This window comes from Juglans regia, chromosome 4 (genome assembly GCF_001411555.2).
Source record: "Juglans regia cultivar Chandler chromosome 4, Walnut 2.0, whole genome shotgun sequence".
In the NCBI taxonomy this organism is placed as follows: domain Eukaryota; kingdom Viridiplantae; phylum Streptophyta; class Magnoliopsida; order Fagales; family Juglandaceae; genus Juglans; species Juglans regia.
Window position 1 is genome coordinate 6200892 of NC_049904.1, and position 17603 is coordinate 6218494.

Consider the following 17603-nt stretch of genomic DNA (forward strand, 5'->3'; position numbering starts at 1 on the left):
GGCCCAACATTCAAAAAAGCCCATATCCAATGATAAAAATTATATAAAATAATAAAATTAACATTAAGTAAACTCTTTAATATGGATTAACTAATTAATAAAATGATTAATTATAATTCTATTAATGATGTTACTAATTTAGTACTTAATACTCAATAGTATGTGTGTATGAATAATGATAGTTAATATAGAATGACCTATGTTAAAGTTTTAATATTTTATATATGATTATTAAATAATTGGTTCATGAATATTTCATACTTGTAGCTTAAGTATCTTACAAAAAATGTACCTAACTATTTTAATTAGGTGTAGATACTAGGTAACTAGAGTATGTTATGATTTATCATATAATATATTAGTTAATTATCAATAGCATATTAGTTAATATTTAATTATATATTTAACATATATGGTCAATGATTATAAGTTAAATGAAAATTACATAATTAAGTTATAAAATTATTATATAAAATATAGTATAAAAATAATTTAAAAAAATATATAAGTATTTCAATCGATCTGGTCCGGTCCAAAAAAGTCATAATCCAAGACCGGCCGAAAACCAAAATTTTGGAAACTAATGGACCGAAACTGACCATTAGTGTTATCGGGTCTGGTCGGGTGGACATCCTCACCATGAATATAATATTGAGAAATGCTATATCACACTCTACTGTACATCACACTCTCCACACACCTCACATAGTTTTTTTTTACACGTGCTGGGGCTTTTTCACACAGTAGAGTGTGAAGAAGATTTTCTCTATAATATTTTGTACAAATTCCATGGTTTTGAACTCTCCATTTCCATATAAAAGTGTCACTGCTCTTTGAAGCATAAATCGTTGAGCAGAAGAACATCTCTCATATCCCTTCGGCTAGCCTTAGAGACATTCATATATGTTCCACATAGGTACAAACAAACTTGGTGTAATACACAGAGGACCATGAGAACAGAGAGAGAGAGTCACCTGAACAGAGATCAAAATGATTCAAAAATAGAGCTTCCTGAATATATTTCTTCTATATTTCCACAAACCATTACGATTAACTCTTGGAGTTGAACCAAACCCTTTGCTATCGACAGAGAAAACACATTTTTCAACTGAGCTGAACCAAACCATTACGATATACAGAGTTCTGTTTAGTCACCAAGAAATCAGAGAAACACACCCAAAAAAAAAGGGCATCATCTCCCAGAAGCAAATTCAACGGAGCTGTACCTATACCTATATATTAAGGCATCTGCCTCCTCTCAATCTGCTGAAGTACTAAGCATTGTTGCTCCCTCATTTCAGACCCATTCAGAGCAACACAGCCGCTCTACATATGTGTGCAGCAAACCTACGATGGCAGAGGAATAAAGTATAACAGACCGCACTTTCTATTGGACAGCTGTCATATTGTACATGGAAAAGAAATCAAAGTTGATACTTGTAGTTTGCTGAACTGTTTGTGGGTATAGTATTAAAAGCAGAGTATGAAGGAATGAAGAAGAGGTGTTCGAGAGAATGTTCGAGAGAACTGTTGCTATACCAGACTTTGTCTTGAACATTCTCTCGAACACCTCTTCTTCATTCCTTCATACTCTGCTTTTAATACTATACCCACAAAAAAAGAATCCCGAGCACCCACTTCTCGGCAACCAAACAGACCCTTTGTTGCGGCAATGAGAAGGAGCTTACAAAGATTAAAAAAAAGTACGGAAAAGAATCCCAGCGTACGCAAAGCCAAAGCAGGCTACCAAACACTGGATCAGAATTTGTTCATCATCATGAAGTATTAATTTCCATGAAAGAAGCAAAACAAAATCCAAAAATCCCAAGAAACCAGCAGCTTTTAACCTAGAGAAGAAAACCAGATGGAGAAAAGTCGTTACAAAAAGAGACAAAACATATATATGGCGACGGAGATCGATCGAAACTGGCGATGACGAAAGGAGGGATGATGAACGGAGCTAGTTCAAACCGTGTTTCTCGGAGGGAGGATGAACGGATGGGCCGGGTTATCAGCTTTTCTGCACAGGCCTAGCACAGGAGACCCAAGAACTTTAGCAGCGGCACCTCTCAAAATGTACTGGTGATAGAATGCAGCTATTGCGGCACCAATGATGGGTCCGACCCAGAAAATCCACTGGAGAGATGCATCAATCAAACTCAATTCTAAGTTAGAATCACAAAGTTACATAAATCCACAGGACTAAATATAGACAGGACATAAATCTAAGTTCATACTTGGTCCTCCCATACTGCCTTATCCTCGCCATAGATCACAGCAGCTCCGAAGCTTCGAGCCGGATTAATACCAGTTCCGGTGATCGGAATGGTGGCCAGGTGAACCATGAACACGGCAAATCCGATTGGAAGTGGTGCCAATACCTTTTAATTCACATATATATGAACAAGATTAGTAAAACCCATAATAACCCTTCATTTTAATTCACCTAAGGTCAGGGTATAGTGCTTACAGGAACATGGGAATCTCTTCCATTTCTCTTGAAATCAGTGGTAGAGAGGACAGTGTATACAAGCACGAATGTGCCAATGATCTCGGCGGCCAATCCAGTGACCATGCTGTATTCATAGGCAAGCGAGTTAACACCACCGCCGTACCCGCTGTAGTAAGCGCTAGAGAATGCCTTAACCAGCCTGCATCCGCATATGGCTCCCAAGCACTGAGCCGCCATGTACAATATTACTCGGACCAGTGAGACCTTCCGAGCAAGGAACAGCCCGAATGTCACCGCCGGGTTAATGTGCCCTCCTGCACCAGTTCAGAAAATATATAACCCATATTTATCTGCAACGTACAGATCACGCACACCTCTCTTCCTTCTTGTTTGGAGAACATATTTCAAGTGAAAACCCATTTTCTGAGGGATTTTAAGTAGACGAGAAGAGAAACTTAATTATTTAAATTATATTCTAATGCTCCCCTCACTTGTAGATCATACTTCCTTAATAACCACTTGTCAATACCACAAACATTCAATTATGTATATAAAGGATAAAGTATAGAGTCGACAAAATTCAAATTCAAGACCTTGGTTCTAATACCATGCATGTTGAATCACACTTATAGAGAACTCACCTGAAATACCGGCTGTGCAGTAAACAAGGACGAAAATCATGCCACCAAAGGACCAAGCAATGCCAAGAAACCCAACCCCACCGCAATCCTCCCTGTCCTTAACGTATCCAATTATAGTTAGAATAGTGATATACAACAACAAGAGGGTGGCAATGAACTCAGAAATGATGGCTCTGTAGAAGGACCATTGGGTGAGCTCCCCCGCACCAATTAATGGTGCTAGTGGTGGGTCGTGGTAGTCCTTGGCGGAGAAACCACCTTGCCCTCCAACTTCATTGTCGTTGGCCATAATGATAGATGATCCTTGTGCTGGCTAGCTAGCTAGAGGTATAACTAGAAGTTTCTTCGATTTACTAGGGAGAGTGAATAGATGTATAGATTTTTTATTTTTTTTCCTTTCTCCCTCTCTCTCAAGCAATCGTGGGACTTTCTTTGTTCTTGCTTGACGTATCCATTGGGTCTGGATATGTGGAATCAATTTCCAAAGTCTTCGCTGACGTCGAGTCTTTCTATCTCCACTTTAATACTCTGATGACGACGACTTGCAGCCAGTGTAAGGGGCTGGCGAACTTTCCTTCCAACTTCGGAAAAAGCAAGCAACGACTTTGACGAGACTGGAGAATTTTCTCACATACAGTGTTTGGTGCCGAAGAGAAGGGGCCTCAAGTTTATCCACGCAATAAGAAACGAAAGCTTAACAAATGTATTTGTAGAGTATATAAATATTATATAATTATTTAAAAAAAAAATTAAATTTATTATTAAAAAAATTAAATTTATTTATATAGATCTCATATGTAATATATATTTATTTTTTTAAAATAAATATACGACACTTATATATTCATGATTATAACTATCATTTCTCTCAACTATATTCAAAGTAACGTGAGGTTCAACAAATCCTAGGCCTCACCTCTAATATTGGAGATAATTGTAGAGAGCATCGCGGAGATAATCACGGAGGAGCAAACATGGCCGAAATACAAATCATGAGCTAAAATTATGGTGTAGGATTTGTTTTATATATATATATATATATATATATATATATATATATATATGAACTGTACAGCAATAGTCATTTATGGTATTCAATTTGGTATTCATTGTTTATTGTTCTTTCGATACAAGAAAGAATCTCCTGACTATAAGGCCATGAAGAAGCTCTCTTCTGCAATGACCTCCTCTTCACAGAGATGGCAAGCACTACCATGGCTTCTCATGTATGGAAGACGACTGCGTATGCAAGTTTTGCTTTTCCACTACGGTCTTTCTTTCTTTTTGATCACTAGCAGTCTTCGATTTACTATGCCATTTAGCAAAAAAATGGTAATTCTTTTCCGTCCATCTTTATATAGATTGAAGGTAAACAGACATCTAAAAAATATAAGATTACTTTTGGATTAGAATCATCTCTAATTTCTTGAATTACTTATATAAAATATAAGTAATTTTATATTATTACTTTCCACCTCGATCGTGAAATAGAGTTATACAATAATTGTAAAAGAAGTTGAAAGTTCATCAAACACAGCATAATGAGAATTGAGTAAAAGCATAGTATGAGGCATTTTGTACGGGATCCACGTAAAAAAAAAAATTAATTTTTTAATAGTAGAGATGCTCACTCTTTTTCAAAACGATTATATGACGTTTACGCACTTTACGACTGCATGTAGTATTACTTCTATTGTGAAATAGAGTTATACAATAATTGTAAAAGAAGTTGAAAGTTCATCAAATACAGCAGAATGAGAAAAGTAATGTTACATGCAGTCGTGGAGTGCGCAAGCGTCATGTAATCGTTTTGAAAAAGGGTAGACTCCACTCATAAAAAAACTAATTTTTTTTTCATGTGGGTCCCATATTTATTCAATTTTTTTTCAAAGTAATTGCAAGACACTTGCGCACTCACAATTGCATGTAACATTACTATTCACGATGGAGGTGGAAAATAATAATATAAAATTAGATTTATTTTTAATCAAGTAACATAATTATATTAATTAATTGTAAATTAAATTAAATGATTAATTATAAATGATTAATTAATTTGTAAATTAAAATTATAAAAATATTATTATAAAAAAATTATAAATGTGTCATTGCCCAATTAAATAATCTGTTATCAACAATTAGGAAAAGTAATTCCAACATGTTCCAAGAGTCGTGCTCTAATTCTTTTTATGAAATAGAAAAATTATAGTTATCAATATTTTTTACACTACACATTAGTATTTGATTTTGTTTTTATTTAAATATACACATATTAATATATAAATATATATTTTTAAATAGAATGAAAAAAAATAAAAAATTACATATTAATATAGGGGTGGGTCTACGCCCACTGCTGGGAGCTCCCGCTAATATATTCTGTATTTTTTATTTTTTTTACATAATTTTATAATATCTTTAAATATTTTTTAAAAATAAAAAAATTTATAATATTATTAAAAAATATTTAATCACGAAATAAAAAAATTAAAAATAAAAATAAAAACAGTCCAACGGGAGCTCCAAACGGGATTCCCAGTAAGCATAGCTTTTTTCATTAATATAGGGGTAACAATGTTGAACATATAATAAATGTCATCTCACATGCACCCAGTTGGGGGAGTTTTTCTTTTCCACTACGGCCTTTCTTTTTCATCACTACAAGTTTCTTCGGGTGAGTTTGGATGTTAAAGTGAGTTGAGTTGAGATGATAAAATATTGATAAAATATTATTTTTTAATTTTATTATTATTTTGAGATTTGAAAAAGTTGAATTGTTTATTATATTTTGTATTGAAATTTAAAAAAGTTGTAATGATGAGTTGAGATTAGTTGAGAGTAGTTTACTAACCAAACGCAGCCTTCGTGTTTCTACGCTTTTATAAAAAAAAATGGTCCGTCTATCTTTCTATAGATTTAAGGTAATTAAGGAGATATCTAAAAAAGATAAGATTATTTTTGGATTACAATCATCTCTAATTAACTGTTTATTGAATGCATAGATAATGTTATATATAGTCATAGAATATACAGTCTTTGTATATTTCATTTGAAAAAAAAAACTAAAGATCATTATTATAAAAATAATTTTTTCATGTAAATCTTAAATTTATTCATTTTTTCTTAAAGAAAATACATAGAGACTATATACTTCATAACTGAAAATATTAATTAAATGACTCAATTCAGATGAAGATAAATGCAATTTTTAATATTTATGTAGAATCCATATTGTACAAAAACCTCATCCATGCAACTGTACAAAGTGTTGCATACTATACTTTTACTTCATTCTCATTCTGCTATGTTTGATGTGGCATTGCCTATTATCAATGGAACTTATTATATCAAAAAAGAGAAAGGAATCTAAGAATGAGGTGAAATTAAATAAGAAAATGATCAATTTATAACTTCTTTTTTTTTTTATAATTATATTTTTAATGGAGAGTAGTGATGTAAAATTAGATTTATTTTTAAGAAGTAAGACAATTATATTAATCATTTGTAAATTAAATTATAAATTATTATAAAAAAAATTATAAATTTATCATTACCCAATTAAATAATGTCTTACCAGGAAAAGTAAAAAGCAATTCTATGACAGTTCCGCTGCAGAGCGGTCCGGCTGTTAAATTGAGAAGAGCAGCCCTCTATTCACATAGCGACACGTAGATAAAAATACAATAAATTAATTTAGCCTCACTGCAAGCAATTAACAGAAATCAGTTTCCAAGCTGAAAATCATTTCTCCGTCTCCAAGCACTTCCAGCCCGCCTCAGTGCACCGCCACCAAGTCCGCCGCCACCACCGTGGGCCACAGATTTCACACTACCCCATCGGCAACTTACAACCATAACTCTGCCATTTCCACGTTCACCATCCAAAGAAAACAAAAATAAAAAAAGAAGGCGAAGAAGAGCAACTCGAACACAACAAACAGTCTCTTCCTTGCTCTCACTCTTGACACTACTCTCACTCTTAGTACGGTTATATCTTCCTGAAGTTTCACATGGTTGTTTCAAGCGAATTCAACTTCTAAAAAAAAAAAACTCGCTTCCAGAAAAATATCTACAAGGGTCTTAACCTCAAGTAATGTATAGTCGTTGCTTATCATGATTACTTCTTTCTCCAAGCTAGTTCAGTTACCGCTTACTACTTTGGTTCCTCCTCCACCGTCGCCGGTTATCCATGGGTATCATGTTTCAAATAAAACAACCACCTCTCATTAATCATCAATTTCTTATAATTTTGTTTAAAACCAAAACCTCACCAGTTCTTCACTCTGTTGCTATCCCATTTTTAATCACTTGTTTCAAAACAAAAAATCTAAACAATCGGATGTAGGATATAAAGAGAACTTTCTATTCAATATTTAATTTCCTTTTCGTAATGCGTTAAAGTTTTAGGATCGATTCACCGTTTTGATTTATATAAAAAAGTTCTCAGGGAAAATATTATTCAATTTTTGAAACCTATTTGGCTATGAGGAAAACAAAAGGGAAGCTGCTTATGTGGCAACCGAACAGAACATAAGACGAAACATTAAAATGAGAGGTAGTTAACAAGAAGACGGTCGAGCTCCATGTCCGTATGGGTCAAGCGCCGTGCGAGATGAGTGTGTTGAGATCTTGAGTCTGTCGAGAATGGAGAGGAAGAAGTGAGGAGGGAGGCATACGAGTGAGGAATGAGTGAATGGACTTTTTGATCTAGTGCATGAAGGTGTAAAATAAATACAACAAACTGTCTACGTGTCACCGTGTGAATGGAGGGTTGCTATTTTCAGTTTAATAGACGGTCCACTCCCCAGGTATTCTCATTCTATAAACATATTTTTCATATTTCCAAAAAAGATATATCCGTAATTATTATAGACTAATCACTTTTAATAATTTATCCGAAAATGTAGGGTTTTTATATTCTTGTATTTAAACTAAATCAATCATGTGTATACGATGACACGTGTCGGAAAGTAGTGGTGGTTGGACCCACAATCAGAGATTATAGGTGATGGACAGGTCAAATCATACATAGACTTGCTAGGTAAACCGCGTATCACATGATTTTTCTTTTTTAATTTTGAGAGGAGAAGAAAGTATTCTGTCTCACGAAAATTATTTCTATTTTTAATTCACACAATTTTATTAAACAAATACCTTACATATCGATATGAAATTTAATGCACGAATTCGCTTAGAAGAAAGACTTTTCCAATCATATATGAGCACATTGCAAACCTTCCAAATTCACATTCATTCACCAGTCCACCGTCCAGCATCATTTCCTTCCGTTTCCTTTTTCTCAACCACTCACGTCCAGCCACGTTCTGCTGTACCCACAGCCGCCACCAATCATTCATTTTGGTTCATAAGTCAGTCTCTTGTTCATAAGGGAGCATTATTGTAAATGCAACTTCTTTTAAAGAAGGCAACTTTCCTACAATGCATTTAGGTGCTTCTTTACACTATAAAAACCTCCAAGTTTCCATGTTTGAACCTTTGGCACCAAAGGTCGCTTTAATGGAAACGAGCTCTGTTGTCTGCACGAGGAAACCAGGCCTTTTCACAAGCATGTATATAGCTTCTATGCCAATCTCTCTCACGCACACATAATTCTATCTTGCATTAATACCCCTAATCTTTGTGGGTTTCCTTTATGCAAAAAGTACTTCAGCTAGCTCTGTTAATGGTATTTCTCAGCCTATTGCTAAATCATATCATTCATATCTTTGGAAATCTATTTGTCAAGTCAACCTATGGTTTTAAGCAATAGCAACTGGAACATTAGAGAGGGGACTATAAAATTTTTGGTATAAAGCTGAGGTAAGGATGGCTCTTTGGCTCAACAACGCTTTTGTATGTATCTAGTCCTAATACTTTGTGTGAGGGGGTAAAATACATTAGGTCTAAGAGAGTTTTTAAGACTCAGTCTATCAAAAGGACCATCACTAGAAAATAAATGAAAAGAGAGGCAAATGAGACAAGAAGGGACTAGAGGGTGAGGGTGTCAGGAGGCATGTAGGTGTCAGGAGAAAGTGGAAAATGAAAAGGCGGTCAGACACGCAATGCAAATATTCCTCACCACTACCGAGGGGCACGCAAGCAGAGGGTCAGATAAAAGGGGCAGGGTGCTCTACGGTTTGAGGCATTGGATCGATTTCTTCCGACTTTTCAGTTCTTTTTTGACTTCTTGTTCAATCTTAGAGTTCCAGAGAGAACCTCTTTTTCAACAAATAAATCTACAAGTCCCATTGTATAGCAAAAAATGAGAGGCTATGAAAAGCACACTACTACAGGAAAGGGTCGATTAAAAGTGTACTACACTTCTTATACATTTAGCATGTAGTGCCGAGAACCAAACTTCTCGGCAACTGCTTCATGTACTTTAAATACACCGTACATTTGGAAAACACTGGGAGCATACACATTTACACAAAAGCCAAGTAAGTGCACAATGCCCATGCACGTTCAAACTGTGCATGGCACGGTGCATGCCTTGCACAGTGCACACACTAGTGCACTTCGCCGTGCACCCATGAAGCTCTTTACCATCTCGTCGCGGGGCCTGTTGACTGCTGGTGATGACCACGTGGATCTCTGGCGGTTTTTGTCCGACGCCAGTGGCCCCCACTTGTGGGCCATACCCCGCGTCTGAGTCGTGCACGAAGGAGCATGGAAGTGTGAACCCGGATGAGCCACGGCCCCGCCATGGCAGAGCTAGAGCGCTGTGTTGGTTGTCACCAACGTCGGCACTGTCTGTCTCCTTGGAGACGGTCTGCAGCAACCCGCCCCACAATGGAGATCCTGCCACGTGACCACATGCACGAGATTGCAAGGGTAGATATTCTCCTTAGCTCGGTCCCACTACGGCACGACAGAGCCTCTGAATGCCGCCTTTGAGCCCTGTCACAGGTAGCCAGCAGCGGCTTGAAGCCACGCAGCAGTGCATGGAACATATATTGGACTCCACGGCCTTGGGCACCGCAGCCAGTGGCCTCCTCTCCACGGCCTTGGGATAGCGGCCAAGGACTGCACGGCCTCCTCGCCCATGGTCATGCACAGCAGACAGAGCTCCATGGCCTCTAGTCATCGGCCATGCACTACAACCAAGCACTCCATGGCCTCCTCACCCACGGTTATGCACAGCGGGAAGAGCTCAGCGGCCACGTACACTGGACTCCACGGCCCGTGCGTTTGTCGCCAACAACTCATCAACCGCCTGCTCCTCATCTGCTCGGACTAACCTCATCAGTATGGGTTACGAAAAAGAAAAGAGAAGAAAAGAAGAGAGAAATGACAAATAGCAATAAGGAGTAAGGAATAGAAGAAAGGAAAAAATAACTGCGAGCAATTTCGGCATTTGTTCCTGACAAAACTGAAGAAGAGACTATCAAAAGAGACGATTTGTTAGTGTCCAACAAATAAACTAACAAATTGCAATTGGGAGCCACCATTGAATTTGACGTGCTATAGTTGATTGTCTTGGCTTATTTGAATGAGTTTTTCCAAATCCACCACCACCCTAATTTGTGATGTAGTATTTGAACTACAAAAACTTATAATATATATGCTTAGTTATGCCTTGAGAATTAGGTCTTGGGCATCCCTTGCAATAAAACTCCATACAACTCAAACAACGGATGTCTTTTTTATGGGACAAAAAGATTGCATTCATAATAAGCTTATCCATTGTGAAGTCTCAATGATTGCAAATAGTTTCGGGAGGAAGGAGACGGTTCTAGCTGATCATAATTGCGTTCGAAGAGTATATGACACATGAGATCTACACATAAATAGTAGCACACAAGACTCTATGTTGACTATACAATATACCAAAGAGTCGGGCTACTCAGTCGCCTAGAGTAGACCGCTGTACTTGACCGCACATTGCTTTTGAGTTTTTTTTTTTTTCATTTTTCTATTCACATGTTTATAATATATTTAAATAGTTTTAAAAATAAAAAAAATATACAAATACACTTAAAATCACTTCCTTAATCACCAAGTAAAAATAAAAATAAAAAAAATAATTTTTTTCCCGAGCGGTCAAGTAGAGCGGTAAACTTTGGGAGGCAAAATAGTTACGTTTGCATGTACAACCTATACGTTCGAACGTATAACATAAACATCCAAACGTACGTCATTTAAATTTATTTACTACTTATGTTCGAACGTGTATGTTATACGTTCGCACGTATGTGTTTTACGTTCGAACGTAAATGATACATGTCTGAACTTTTTTTCTGAACGTTTGACCATTTGTTTTACTATGTTCGAACGTTAATGCAGAGCATCTTAAAATTAACACAAAAAATGCATCAATATAAATATTTTTTTTCCTTTTCTATTTTCAAGATTTGACTCATCCTTTGCATACCAGGAAACGAGGGAGGGAAGGAGCCACTCAGGACACTACTCGTATCGGGGCTCACACTGTTATGGTGGAGCGAGAGATCCTGATCAGTGAGTTCGACGAACTCAAATGGGAGCAGACGAATCTCAGAGATGTCTTCATCAGTAGAGGCTGGAGAAATATCTGCACATTGAGGGAGAATGTATACCCTTCAATGGATCAGGAGTTCTAAATGAGGATGTGTGATATGCCTCAGGACGCATCCTTTCACATCGTGACTGTATGCGGTATTTCCATTGAGATTTCACCAGATGTCATCGCCGAGCACCAACGCTACACCCCGTGAGGATGAAGGCACTTCTGCATCATCTACTGGCCCATTTGAGCCAACATCAGCCAAAGCTGCAGACCAGTCAGAGGTCGAAGATACTGGCCTTGAGGCTTGAGATGATAACCGAGACGAGGATTTCTATATCCTCATCGGGAGGGACCGCATGCAGATCGAGAGGAAGAACGCCTTCAACCAAAACCATCTGCTAGCTTTCTTCTGCATGTTGCACCTTATTGTTGCAACAAACGTGGATCCTATGGCACATAAAACCACATTTAGTCGGCTTCGGGCACAGTTTTTGATATGAGTGGCACGTGGAGATCCCATAGATTTGCCACTGCACATCTTTGAGAGGATCTGTTACGAGGCGAGCATCGTCTCCACAGCAATCTCCAATACGGTGTCCTGATTAGCTGGCTATTACTTTCTCAGAGAGTGCCAACTCAGCCGGAGGAGTGGGTCAAAGATCATATGAGCTCCCTTGACATGACCAGGCATCGACGTAGCATTGGACATGCGAGGCGACGTCAACCACCCTTATAGAGGATCTAGTTCCTCCAACGCAACCTGAGCCAGATGTGGGAAGTAGTAGTCAGCAGTCGACGAGTACATCTGCGGGAGATGCTGGGTTGATGCGGTGATCTCACAGTTGACTGCACATATCGATCGTAAGATCAATCAATCGCTCATGGCTCTAGAAACTTCTATCGCTAAGATAACCCATCGTGTAGGTATCCTCAATGACAAGGTTGATACCTTGACTAAGGAGATACATAGTACGAATTTCACGAACAACACTATCATCTGAATGTTGTTTACGAAATTCTATCATATATTGTATTTTTCTTTTAATATATGTAAGAAAAAATATTATTTAATATTTCTATGGTCTTTTAATTTAAAATTTCAATCTTCTTTAATGTTATATTTTTCAACTTTAATATTAAATCATTGCACTTCAAATATATATAAACATAAATATATATGTATATATTTATATATGTATATATAAATATATACAAGTCAATTTTTTTGACTTGTTCACAAATTATGCACTATAAAAATCACATAATTTTTAAATTAGAGTCATATTTAATTTAAATTTACAATTAAAGTTCGAACGTTGATTACTAACGTTCAAACGTTAGCGCCAAAATATTTCATGTTCGCACATAAGTAGTCACAATGTTCGAATGTCTATGTGACGTTCGAACAAAAATTTCCCATACGTTGGAACGTAAAAAAAATCACATATGACTTCAGTGACGATTTCCAGAAATCGGCACAGAAAAGGCTTTTTAGTGACGGTTTGGGGATTGTCATAATTTCTCAATCGTCACTAAAAAGCAATTGTATTATAGTTCCACCACCCTAATTTTGCGACGTAGTATTTGAACTACATAAACTTATAATATATATGCTTAGTTAAGCCTTGAGTATTAGGTCTTAGGCCTCCCTTGCAATAAAACTCGACACAGCTCAACCAAAAAGATTGCATTCATGGTAAGCTTATCCACCGTGAAGTCTCAATGATTGCAAATAGTTTCGGGAGGAATGAGATGGTTCTTGCTGATAATAATAGTGTTCGAAGAGTATATGACACATGAGATCTACACACATAAATAGTAGCACACAAAACTCTATGTTGACTATACAATATACCAAAAGCTATCAATTCATAGAGCAAGGGCATGGATGATTGGAGAGGTTATGACCACATGTTGCCAATTAGTACAAAGAGTTTATCATTGGGTAAAAGGCATTATTGGGATTTTGCTGTTATTACAAAATATTATCTCTTTCATATAATTACCAAATCATAGCAAATGTTCTTTCTTTATTGAACAGTCTGGATCATGTGGTGTTGATTATGTTGTTAATTAATAGGGATAATTATAATATATTTAATTGGCATTGATGGTGACCTAATCTATCACACAAGAACTGGATAGAACTTTTCCATTTTTTTAATTATTTTTTTGTTCAAGGGACATATTAATTAACTTGAGTAGCTAAATCAATAATTCTCTAGATTAATAAAGCCTGATCTGTATTTGTCACACAACCAGACACATTTTTCATGCCTCTTTGGGCTTCAAAATTTAGCTTAGCTATAATATCATTAATCCGTCCTCCAAGAGTTCATGTGTAATGAGCCACCATAGTTATGATTTTTTCATAATTCCGCATATTCTGTAAAAAAAAAGTAGGATCTACTATTAAAAAATAATTTTTTTATATGGATATAAAATTTTTCTACTTTTTTCAAATAAAATGCGTGGGACTCAGAGGTATAATTGGTTCAGTTGGTCCAAAGGAAGGTTTTTGGGCCAAACTGAAACTTTCAGTCCACCCTTATTCCATCATGAGACCAGATTGATTATACCTATAGGCCAGATCGGACCATTATCTATTGGTCCACTTCGGTTCGGGTCAATGCAAAATGAGTCACTTTTTGTTAAAGACCCAACTTACATTTTATTGTGTATTTCGGCCCAACATACAAAAAAGTCCATTAAAGTCAATGATAAAAATTATATAAAATAATAAAATTAAAATTAAGTAAGCTATTTAATATGAATTATCTAATTAACTCATTAATAAAATTATTAATTATAATTATATTAATGATATTACTAATTTAGTACTTAATACTCAATAGTATGTGTGTATGAATTATGATAGTTAATATATAATGACCTATATTAAAGTTTTAATATTTTATATATGATTAATGAATAACGGGATTCATGGATATTTCATACTTGTAGCTTAGGTATCTTACAAAAAAATGCACCTAAGTATTTTAATTAGGCGTAGATACTAGGTAACTAGAGTATGCATCAATGCATATAATGTTTTGATTTATCATATAATATATTAGTTAATTGTCAATAACATATTAGTTAATATTTAATATATTTAACATATATGGTCAATGATCATAAGTTATATGAAAATTACATAATTAAGTTATAAAATTACTATATAAAATACTATATAAAAAATAATTTAAAATATATATATATATTTTTAAATTCAGTCTGGTGATATATTTAACCCAAGACTAGTTCGGTCTGGTCCAAAAAAACATAATCCGAGACTGGACCAAAAGCCAAAATTTTGAAAACTAATGGATCGAAAGTGACCATTAGTGTTATCGAACCAGTCAGATTTTTCTGTCTGGATCGGTTAACTTATTGTCTTAGCGGTACTTGCACACTACTCTATGACCGTAAATATAATTTTCATCAAATAAATTAGAAAATAAACATATTAGTAAAATGATAGTACCAGATAAAGGCGGAGACTTAGGTTTCGTTTTCTTGTGACGGACAAGACGATAAGATTGGCAAGTATCCAGTTGGGATCACAGCTTTTTGGAGTTATTCTGATTTTTCTCTTGGATATCAAATGGCTTCATTACATGTGTGTGTGTTTATATATATATATATATATATATATATATATATTATATTCTAGATATAAAGTCAAGAGTTATAGACAGAAGGAAATAGAAAGCACTTTTTTATAAATTTTACCATAACATCACGGGTAGACAGTGAACAGACAGAAAAGAGAGAAATTACAGGGGAATTTAGGACCCATTTAAATCGAGTGCCATGAACATAGAAGTAATTAGGCAAATGGACATCCTCGCCATGAACATAATATTGTACAAATTCCATGGTTTTGAACTCTCCCTTTCCATATAAAAGTGTCACTGCTCTTTGAAGCATAAATCGGTGAGCAGAGAGGCACATATTTTTGGTGATTTACATGTGGGAAGAGCTTCTGAAGGACCCAAGAGCTTTAGCAGCGGCAGCTCTCAAAATGTACTGGTGATAGAATGCAGCTATTGCGGCACCAATGAAGGGTCCGACCCAGAAAATCCACTGGAGAAATACATCGATCAAACCCAATTCTAAGTTAGAATCACAAAGTTACATAAATCCACAGGACTAAATATAGACAGGACATAAATCTAAGTGCATACTTGGTCATCCCATGCCTTATCCTTGCCATAGATCACAGCAGCTCCGAAGCTTCGAGCCGGATTAATACCAGTTCCGGTGATTGGAATGGTGGCCAGGTGAACCATGAACACGGCAAATCCGATTGGAAGTGGTGCCAATACCTTTTAATTCACATATATATGAACAAGATTAGTAAAACCCAAAATAACCCTTCATTTTAATTCACCTAAGATCAGGGTATAGTACTTACAGGAACATGGGAATCTCTTGCATTTCTCTTGGGATCAGTGGCAGAGAAGACAGTGTATACAAGCACGAATGTGCCAATGATCTCGGCGGCCAATCCAGTGCCCTTGCTGTATCCAGCGGCAAGCTCGTTAGCACCACCGCCGTACCTGCTGTAGTAAGCTTTCTGGAATGCCTTTACCAGCCCGCATCCGCATATGGCTCCCAAACACTGAGCCGCCATGTACAGTATTGCTCGGACCAGTGAGACCTTCCGAGCAAGGAACAGCCCGAATGTCACCGCCGGGTTAATGTGCCCTCCTGCACCAGTTCAGAAAATATATAACCCATATTTATCTGCAACGTACAGATCACGCACACCTCTCTTCCTTCTTGTTTGGAGAACAGATTTCAAATGAAAACCCATTTTCTGAGGAATTTTAAGTAGACGAGAGAAGAGATAAACTTAATTATTTAAATTATATCCTTTTGCTCCTCTCACTTATAGATTATACTTTTCCTTAATAACACTTATGAATACCACAAACATTCAATTATATAAGGGATAAAGTATAGAGTTGCTAAAATTCAAATTCAAGACCTTGGTTCTAATACCATGCATGTTGAATCACACTTATAGAGAACTCACCTGAAATACCGGCTGTGCAGTAAACAAGGACGAAAATCATGCCACCAAAGGACCAAGCAATGCCAAGAATCCCAACCCCACCACAATCCTCCCCGCCCTTGGTTTTGTCAGTTTGGCTCTTGTATCCAATTACAGTTAGAACAGTGATATACAAGAACAACAGGGTGGCAATGAACTCAGCAATGATGGCTCTGTAGAAGGACCATTGGGTGAGCTCGTCAGCATCAATCAATGGTGCTGGTGGTGGGTCGTGGTAGTCCTTGGCGGAGAAACCACCTTGCCCTCCAACTTCAATGTCCTTGGCCATAATGATAGATGCTCCTTGTGCTAGCTAGCTAGAGATGAGTTTTGAGTGTGTTTTGTGATCAGGGAGATCAATCAAGAGAGAGTTGTAGACTTGGTGTAGCTGATGGGGGTAAATGCAGGGGAGTTGAGGGGGGCTATATATCATGGAGTGTTGGGGGAGTTGAGTGAGCTTGCTGATTAATAAAACTTAGCTTTGCCGCCCCATATATCATGCTTACCCCACCATTTGGTGGAAGTCTTGCATCTCTGGACCCATGTGATTCGCCTTTTACTAAAATGTGATTCCCGCATGTTCTAAGAGGCGTACTCCAATTCCTTTTATGAAATATAGGTAACAATATTCGACATATAATAAATGAAGAAATGATATTTATTGTTATAGAATAAGCAAGTGTCACATATTTTTTTTTAAAATGTAAGTAAATATGATATTCATATAAAAAATTAATTATTTCAAAAACTTTATTTGCAGTCAATTTTACGTATTTCTTGTACACTATATTATTGTAGTTGATTGTATATTTTTTTTAATATAAAATAATTATTTTGACTAATTATATCAGATTAATTATATATAACAAAACTCATTCTAGTATATGTCATCTGACACCATTAGGTGGGGGGTTTTTGCTTTTCCACTACGGTCTTTCTTTTTCATCACTAGAAGTTTCTT

At 36.2% G+C, this 17603-nt stretch overlaps 2 protein-coding genes across 2 annotated transcripts; both read right to left on the reverse strand.

Annotated features, from left to right (window-relative positions):
* Positions 1–850: 850 nt before the first annotated feature.
* LOC109016622 (aquaporin PIP2-4-like) lies at positions 851–3528 on the reverse strand. Its single transcript, XM_035689729.1, has 5 exons — positions 3094–3528; positions 2471–2766; positions 2238–2381; positions 1540–2136; positions 851–1398 (listed from the first exon to the last, which is right to left on the reverse strand). Exons 1-4 carry the CDS (start codon positions 3380–3382, stop codon positions 1966–1968), a joined length of 900 nt encoding a protein of 299 aa, XP_035545622.1. The 5' UTR covers positions 3383–3528; the 3' UTR covers positions 851–1398; positions 1540–1965.
* Positions 3529–15280: 11752 nt separating this feature from the next.
* On the reverse strand, positions 15281–17104 carry LOC109020874 (aquaporin PIP2-2-like). The gene is made up of 4 exons (XM_019003399.2): positions 16625–17104; positions 16001–16296; positions 15771–15911; positions 15281–15669 (listed from the first exon to the last, which is right to left on the reverse strand). The coding sequence occupies exons 1-4, from the start codon at positions 16929–16931 to the stop codon at positions 15550–15552; spliced, it is 864 nt and encodes a 287-aa protein (XP_018858944.1). The 5' UTR covers positions 16932–17104; the 3' UTR covers positions 15281–15549.
* Positions 17105–17603: the final 499 nt, after the last annotated feature.

Coding starts and splice junctions, on each gene's coding strand:
- LOC109016622 (XM_035689729.1), bottom strand. CDS start 3,382: ATGGCCAACGACAATGAAGTTGGAGGGCAAGGTGGTTTCTCCGCCAAG. Junction 2,767..3,093: donor CTGCACAGCCGGTATTTCAG/GTGAGTTCTCTA, acceptor GAACTGGTGCAG/GAGGGCACATTAACCCGGCG. Junction 2,382..2,470: donor GAAGAGATTCCCATGTTCCT/GTAAGCACTATA, acceptor GTGAATTAAAAG/GTATTGGCACCACTTCCAAT.
- LOC109020874 (XM_019003399.2), bottom strand. CDS start 16,931: ATGGCCAAGGACATTGAAGTTGGAGGGCAAGGTGGTTTCTCCGCCAAG. Junction 16,297..16,624: donor CTGCACAGCCGGTATTTCAG/GTGAGTTCTCTA, acceptor GAACTGGTGCAG/GAGGGCACATTAACCCGGCG. Junction 15,912..16,000: donor CAAGAGATTCCCATGTTCCT/GTAAGTACTATA, acceptor GTGAATTAAAAG/GTATTGGCACCACTTCCAAT.